This window comes from Salmo salar, chromosome ssa07, assembly GCF_905237065.1.
Source record: "Salmo salar chromosome ssa07, Ssal_v3.1, whole genome shotgun sequence".
Taxonomy (NCBI): Eukaryota; Metazoa; Chordata; class Actinopteri; order Salmoniformes; family Salmonidae; genus Salmo; species Salmo salar.
This window is the reverse complement of record NC_059448.1, coordinates 20,874,383-20,881,788: the sequence shown is the minus strand read 5'-3', so window position 1 is coordinate 20,881,788 and position 7,406 is coordinate 20,874,383. Positions and strand designations below refer to the sequence as shown.

Genomic DNA, 7,406 nt, shown 5'->3' with positions numbered 1-7,406 from the left:
GGGGAAGTGAGGAGGGTGAGGAGGGTGAGGAGGGGAAGTGAGGAGGGTGAGGAGGGGAAGGGAGGAGGGGAAAGTGGTTGAAGGGGTGAGGAGGGGAAGGGGTGAGGGGTATGAGTGCGGAGGGGAGGGAGTAAGAGTGAGGGGTGTGAGGAGGGAGACTGATGAGGGAGCTCCCAATTGTCAGGTGTCATGTTGTTCTTATAGCTTTGTATGGTTGATTGGTTGATCTATGTTGTGATGTAGCCTGTGATTGGTTGGCCTATGTTGTGATGTAGCCTGTGATTGGTTGGCCCATGTTGTGATGTAGCCTGTGATTGGTTGGCCCATGTTGTGATGTAGCCTGTGATTGGTTGGCCCATATTATGATGTAGCCAGCCTGTGATTGGTTGGCCTATGTTGCGTTGTAGCCTGTGATTGGTTGACACATGTTGGGAGTTAGCCTGTAATTGGTTGGCCCATGTTGTGATGTAGCCTGTGATTGGTTGGCCCATGTTGTGATGTAGCTGTGATTGGTTGGCCCATGTTGTGATGTAGCCTGTGATTGGTTGGCCCATGTTGTGATGTTTCCTGTGATTGAAAATAAAATGAGAAGAAAAATAGCCTCGCTGACTGATGACCTCTCTAGGGTACCCCACACACAGAGGGAGGGAGAGTGTCTGCGTGTGTGTGGCTGTGTGTGCGTGCGTGGAGAAGATGAGTGTGTGAATGCAAGACAGAGAGAAAGAAAAAGAGAGAGAGAGAGGGTTGGGAGAGAGAGAGGGTTGGGAGAGAGAGAGGGTTGGGAGAGAGAGCGAGACAGAGAGAGAGCGAGAGAGAGGGTTGGGAGAGAGAGAGGGTTGGGAGAGAGAGCGAGAGAGAGAGAGCGAGAGAGAGGGTTGGGAGAGAGAGCGAGAGAGAAAGAGAGATGCACCTGCTCTGTTTTTCCAGGAACACCTGTCAGCAGCCGTCTTCACAGTTGACCCCCTGACGACAGTGAGTTTGATCAGAAAACTCCCCCAGCACACACACACACAGACTTGAACGCTTACACACACACACACACACACACACACACACACACACACACACACACACACACACACACACACACACACACACACACACACACACACACACACACACACTTGAATGCTTACACACACACACACACACACACACACACACACACACACACACACACACACACACACACACACGCTAGTGACCTGCAAGCACTGAGAATACAACTACTGTAAGCCTACAGCATACAAGTTGTCTTATGGTTTATTCAGACAAGCTTTGCAGTACAGTTTGTAAACCTTATGCAATTTGCTATTTACATATGTAATGCAAATACTGACAAAAAATAAAAAGCACACATGCATGAGGGACGGTAGCAAGTGTAAGTTTTGCCTCCACACATACAATACCAGTCAAAAGTTTGGACACACCTACCATTTTTTTAAAACTATTTTCTACATTGTAGAATAATAGTGAAGACAATACAAATATGAAATAATACATATGTAGTAACCAAAAAAGTTTTCAACAAATCAAAATATGTTTTATATTTCAGTTTCTTCAAAGTAGCCACCCTTTGCCTTGATGACAGCTTTGGACACTCTTGGCATTCTCTCAACCAGTTTCATGAGGTAGTCACCTGGAATGCATTACAATTAGCAGGTGTGCCTTGTTAAAAGTACATTTGTGGAATTTCTTTCCTTCTTAATGTGTTTTAGCCAATCAGTTGTGTTTTAACAAGGTAGGGGTGGTATACAGAAGGCAGCACTATTTGGTAAAAGACCAAGTCCGTATTAGGGCAAGAACAGCTCAAATAAGCAAAGGTCAGTCAATGAAGTTCAGCCAATCCTGAAAATGTCACATCTTAACATTAACTGTTCAGAGGATACTGCTTGAATCAGGCCTTCATGGTCAAATTGCTGCAAAGAAACCACTACTAAAGGACACCAATAAGAGGAAGAGACTTGGGCCAAGAAACACAAGCAATGGACATTAGACTGGTGGAAATCTGTTCTTTGGTCTTATGACTCTAAAATTTAGATTTTTGGTTCCCACCGTGAAGCATGGAGGAGGAGGGGTGATGGTGTGGGGGTGCATTACTGGTGACACTGTCTGTGATTTATTTTGAATTCAAGACACACTTAACCAGCATGGCTACCACAGCATTCTGCAGCGATCCGCCATCCCATCTATTTTGCGCTTAGTGGGACTATCATCTGTTTTTCAACAAGACAATGACCCAGCACACCTTCAGGCTGTGTAAGGGCTATTTGACCAAGAAGGAGAGTGATGGAGTGCTGCATCAGATGACCTGGCCTCCACCATCACCCGACCTCAACCTAATTGAGATGGTTTGGGATGAGTTGGACCGCAGAGTGAAGGAAAAGCAGCCAACAAGTGCTCAGCATATGTGGGAACTCCTTCAAGACCGTTGGAAAAGCATTCCAGGTGAAGCTGGTTGAGAGATTACCAAGCGTGTGCAAAGCTGTCATCAAGGCAAAGGGTGGCTACTTTGAAGAATCTCCCCCCCCCAAAAAAATATTTGTTTAACACTTCTTTGGTTACTACATGATTCCATATGTGTTACTTCATAGTTTTGATCTCTTCACTATTATTCTACAATATAGAAAACAGTAAAAATAAAGAAAAAACCCTTGAATGAATATGTGTATCCAAACTTTTGACTGGTACTATATGGACACGTATATATACACACACACAAATGCACACATGCACACACACAAATGCACACATGCACATACACACACACACACACACACACTAGGAGGCTGTGTGTGTGTGAGGGATTAGATGCTACATGGTGTTTGTAACTGCCTCTGTGTGTTGTCGAGAGGTGCCATGTTTACTGCCTGTGATAGAGGCTTTTACGAGGCATGAGGTCTGCACCGCAGCCAGAGCCAAAGTTCAATTAGACCTCCTGCAAACTCTCTCCTATCTTCCCTTCTTATTTCCTCTCTCTCTATCCCCCTCTCTCCTCTATTTCTTTCTCTCTTCAAATGTCCTTTCTCTCCCTCTTTCGTCCCTCAGTCTCTCTCACACACAAACACACACATTCCCAGAATCAAACACCCAAGTCGAAGTTCAACGAGCTGTGTGGCTCTTGCGCTTCCCCTCACACACACACACACACACACACACACACACACACACACACACACACACACACACACACACACACACACACACACACACACACACACACACACACACACACACACACACACACACACACAGCTTCTGTTAACCTGAAAGGGAGAGGTCAATCCTTCTGATCCGCTGCCCGCATGCTTTCCATACGGACATGCTGCGGCCACGGCAACCCGAGTCCCCCCAGATTAGGACTAATCAAGCGTGCCTCGACTTTGGCCAACTCCTGCCCCTCGCACCCCTCCGCCTCCCTCTCCCACCCCTCCTCACTACCCTCTCTCTGCCCCCCAACCCTTCCCTTCTGTCCACCAGGCCCCCCTTTCTCTGCCCCCCAACCCACCCCTCTGTCCACCAGGCTTCCTCTCTCTCTCTGTGCCCCCAACCCACCCCTCTGTCCACCAGACCTCCCCTCTCTCTGCCCCCCAACCCACCCCTCTGTCCACCAGACCTCCCCTCTCTCTGCCCCCCAACCCACCCCTCTGTCCACCAGGCCCTCTCTCTCTCTACAGCTAGCTACAGGAGGTTACAAATACAGCACAGCTCACTTTCAGTGCCAATATATTTTTATACTGTTACTGTTACAACCCAGTTATATCCTTTGACTATAACAAAGTGACACACACGGGTGTTGTTCATTCATTCTGGGTTAATGCATGACATACTTTCGCCTTTGCTCTGTCTAACCACCTCTACCTATCCTTAGCCTTGCTTATGGTACATTTGACCTCCCACCCTTCCACCCTAAATATACTATATAGTCCTGTCTGTCCTCTGAAGCCTTTGGTCATGGATGTCTGTTCCCCTCTACTATTCAGAAACAGCTTCTCCAGGCTCCAGCTCCATTGTGCTATGATGTGTTTGTAGTTTGCAATGGGAACCTTATTTTGGCAGTCGCAGGGTTAGTGGGGACAGGTGATTTATGACACCAGGGGCCATAGCGAGGGTTCCACGTTTCTTTGTTTCCAGGCGCGGTCTGGACGTTGTTATGGCAGGCGGGCACACACACACATCTGACACCACGCAATGGGCTTCCCGAAACGCTCAGAGTCTGTGGGAATGTGTGGTGGGAGAGAGAGGGAGAAGAAGGAGAAAGGGTTGGGGGGCCCGGGGTAAGGATAGGTGGGATTAGGGATCAAAAGGCTGAGGGGGAGAGGTAACATTAGCCTACCCTGTCCAGGTGGTGTGGGAGTGGGGCCTGAAAAGGACTCCCCCTCCCCAATTGGGGTGGATGTGGTAGTGATGATGTCAAATCAAATCAAACTTTATTTGCCACATGCGGTGAATACAACAAGTGAAGACTTTACCGTGAAATGCTTACTTACAAGCCCTTAACCAACAGTGCAGTTCAAGAAGAAGAAAATATTTACCAAGTAAGCTAAAATAAAAAGTAATAATAAAAAGAAACACAATAAGAATAACGAGGTTATTTTCAGGGGGCACCGGTACCGAGTCAATGTGCAGGGGTACAGGCTAGTTGTGTACCTGTAGGTGGGGGTGAAGTGACTATGCATAGGTAACAAACAAATAGCGAGTAGCAGCAGTGTACAAGAGAGAGGGAGTGTCAATAAAAATTGTCTTGTGGCAATTTTTATGAATTATTAGCAGTCTAGTGGCTTGGGAGTGTGTGTGCGTATGTGTGTGTGTGTGTGTGTGTGTGTGTGTGTGTGTGTGTGTGTGTGTGTGTGTGTGTGTGTGTGTGTGTGTGAACTCCGTCTAGTTGGATTTGAACCATAACTGATGGGATTTCAAGCTAGGGAGGTGACCCCCAACCTTTTTACAACATCTACACTGTGTGACACACAGACTCACCCCAATCTCAACAACCTCCTTACACCCTCCCATGTGCATCCGCTGTCCATTTCTCTACCTCCTAGGACCTAGTACGTCATATAAAGTAAAGGACAGGTCTGTCAACCCAAATAAATATATTTAATCTTTACAGTGTCTGTAGTTTACAAGTCTTCTTTCTTTCTCTCCTGAATTTCTGTTGGCCAACCGTGATGTTTCCAGGAGTTGGTTCACTTGTTGTCTAATCCTCCTCAGTGGTCGCTGTGTCATGTGGTATGCAGGTCTGGGCTGCTGGCAGGTTGTCACACTGCAGGTAGGAATACACAACCTGGACCTGTACACATAGAGGGACAGAGAAACATAATTGTTCGACGACTGTTTGAAATCAATGTACTCTTTCAACCCCAAAAAAATGATGCATCCTCGTTTCCTTAATATCAGGTAATCACTGTTTTGACATTACTTGGTTAGTTAAAGCCATAGAGATAAGAAGGGAGATAGGATGCATTGCCAAAGTACAATGAGTGTACAAGACATTAAGGACACCTTCCTAATATTGAGTTGCACCCCCTTTTGCCCTCAGAACAGCCTCAATTCATCGGGGCATGGACTCTACAAGGTGTCAAAGTGTTCCACAGGGATACTGGCCCATGTTGACTCCAATGCTTCACACAGTTGTGTCAAGTTGGCTGGATGTCCTTTGGGTGGTGGACCATTCTTGATACACACGGGAAACTGTTGAGCGTGAAAAACCCAGTAGAGTTGCAGTTCTTGACACAAACCAGTGCGCCTGGCTCCTACTACCATACACCTTTCAAAGGCACTTACATCTTTTGTCTTCCCCATTCACCCTCTGAATGGCACACATACACAATTCATGTCTCCATTGTCTCAGAGCTTAAAAATGCTTCTTTAGTCCATCTCCTCTCCTTCATCTACACTGATTTGAAGTGGATTTAACAGGTGACATTAATAAGGGATCATAGCTTTTGCCTGGATTCACCTGGTCAGTGTATGTCATGGAAAGAGCAGGTGTTCTATCTGTGTATTAGAACAAATGCTGTATCTTCACCATATTGTATTATAAAGGTAATCATTATTATTTCTCCACAGAGGCCCAGTTGAAATGCTATGACCAACCTGCACCACCACCTCCTGAGAGATGTCCACTGGCGGGCTGCTCTGCCCCTGAACAGCCGCAGGGGGGCGCAGTAGACTGGGACCAAACACAGTGGCCAGGTTCATCAGAGGCATCTTGTTCAATTCCTGTCTATCTGACACTCTGGAGAACGTGTGAGAGTATGATGTCATTTACAAAGACACATGTGAGGATATGATGTCTTTGGCAAAAATACATGTGGAAAATACAATGGTACGCAATGTCAGGTCGGCATTACATGGATATGATGCTTGTTAAGATTGTGATAAATGTGTCTGCTAAATGACCGAATGTAAATAGTAACATGTAATATGTTAAAAGTATCATGTTTTTAGTAACATACTTTCTGCAAAACAAGTATTGAGAAGAGGTGAGAGAGACCGTTTGAGGTGGTGGAGTAGGAACAGGAACGTGTTTTGGTTGACGGAGGGACAGGACTGGAGCAGAGACAACATGGACACACTCCTGGAGCTCAGGTCTGGGATGTCTAACAGAGAGAAACAACACAGGTATGAGTGGAGAATTGTGTGTGCGTGTGTGTGCGCGTGTGTCCGTGTGTGTGTGTGTGTGTGTGTGACATACCCAACGCCTTGGTGAAGCTCTGAAACAGCTCTGTAGGTATAAGGGGTTCCGGTAGCTCCCTGAAGTAGAGCTTCAGTATACCTGAGACAGCATTCACATCTACACACCTCAACCTGGACACTGCCTCACGCAGATCTAGAAGGATAGACAGATAGATAGATAGATAGATAGATAGATAGATAGATAGATAGATAGATAGATAGATAGATAGATAGATAGATAGATAGATAGATAGATAGATAGATAGATAGATAGATAGATAGATAGATAGATAGATAGATAGATAGATAGATAGATAGATAGATAGATAGATAGATAGATAGATAGATAGATAGATAGATAGATAGATAGATAGATAGATAGATAGATAGATAGATAGATAGATAGATAGATAGATAGATAGATAGATGATAGAGTATAAGTTGACATTAGACCACAACATACTTGAACCACAGACCTCCAGCCCCACCAAAAACACACACAGACTCACTGGTGTTGAAGGCAGTCTTGAGGTTGTTGATGTCACTGGTAGCTGCTGATAGCCTGTAGATGCCCACCTCCTCCATCCCTCTCCTCTCCACCTCCTCTACACAGCAACGCACCACATGTGGCACCAGGACTCCCTCCTGTCTGGAAGAGGACACACACACACAGACACACACTCCGGGTTGTGTTTCTACATACAGCACATACACACATTATATGCTAT

General features: G+C 45.9%; 1 protein-coding gene across 3 annotated transcripts in view; it reads right to left on the bottom strand.

The window, feature by feature from the left end:
* Positions 1 to 5,076: 5,076 nt before the first annotated feature.
* Positions 5,077 to 7,406, bottom strand: part of si:dkey-33c9.6 (active breakpoint cluster region-related protein) — a 30,343-nt gene continuing 28,013 nt past the window's right edge. For 2 of the 3 annotated variants that reach the window (XM_014206896.2, XM_045721708.1), the window contains exons 19-23: positions 7,188 to 7,327; positions 6,698 to 6,832; positions 6,497 to 6,602; positions 6,097 to 6,238; positions 5,077 to 5,290 (exon numbers count right to left, since the gene is read on the bottom strand). In XM_014206896.2, coding sequence (XP_014062371.2) covers positions 5,198 to 5,290; positions 6,097 to 6,238; positions 6,497 to 6,602; positions 6,698 to 6,832; positions 7,188 to 7,327 — 616 coding nt within the window. In that variant the 3' untranslated portion in view covers positions 5,077 to 5,197. Of the gene's footprint in view, positions 5,291 to 6,096; positions 6,239 to 6,458; positions 6,603 to 6,697; positions 6,833 to 7,187; positions 7,328 to 7,406 lie in introns of all 3 variants that reach the window. The other variant, XR_006770580.1, reaches the window with a different exon arrangement.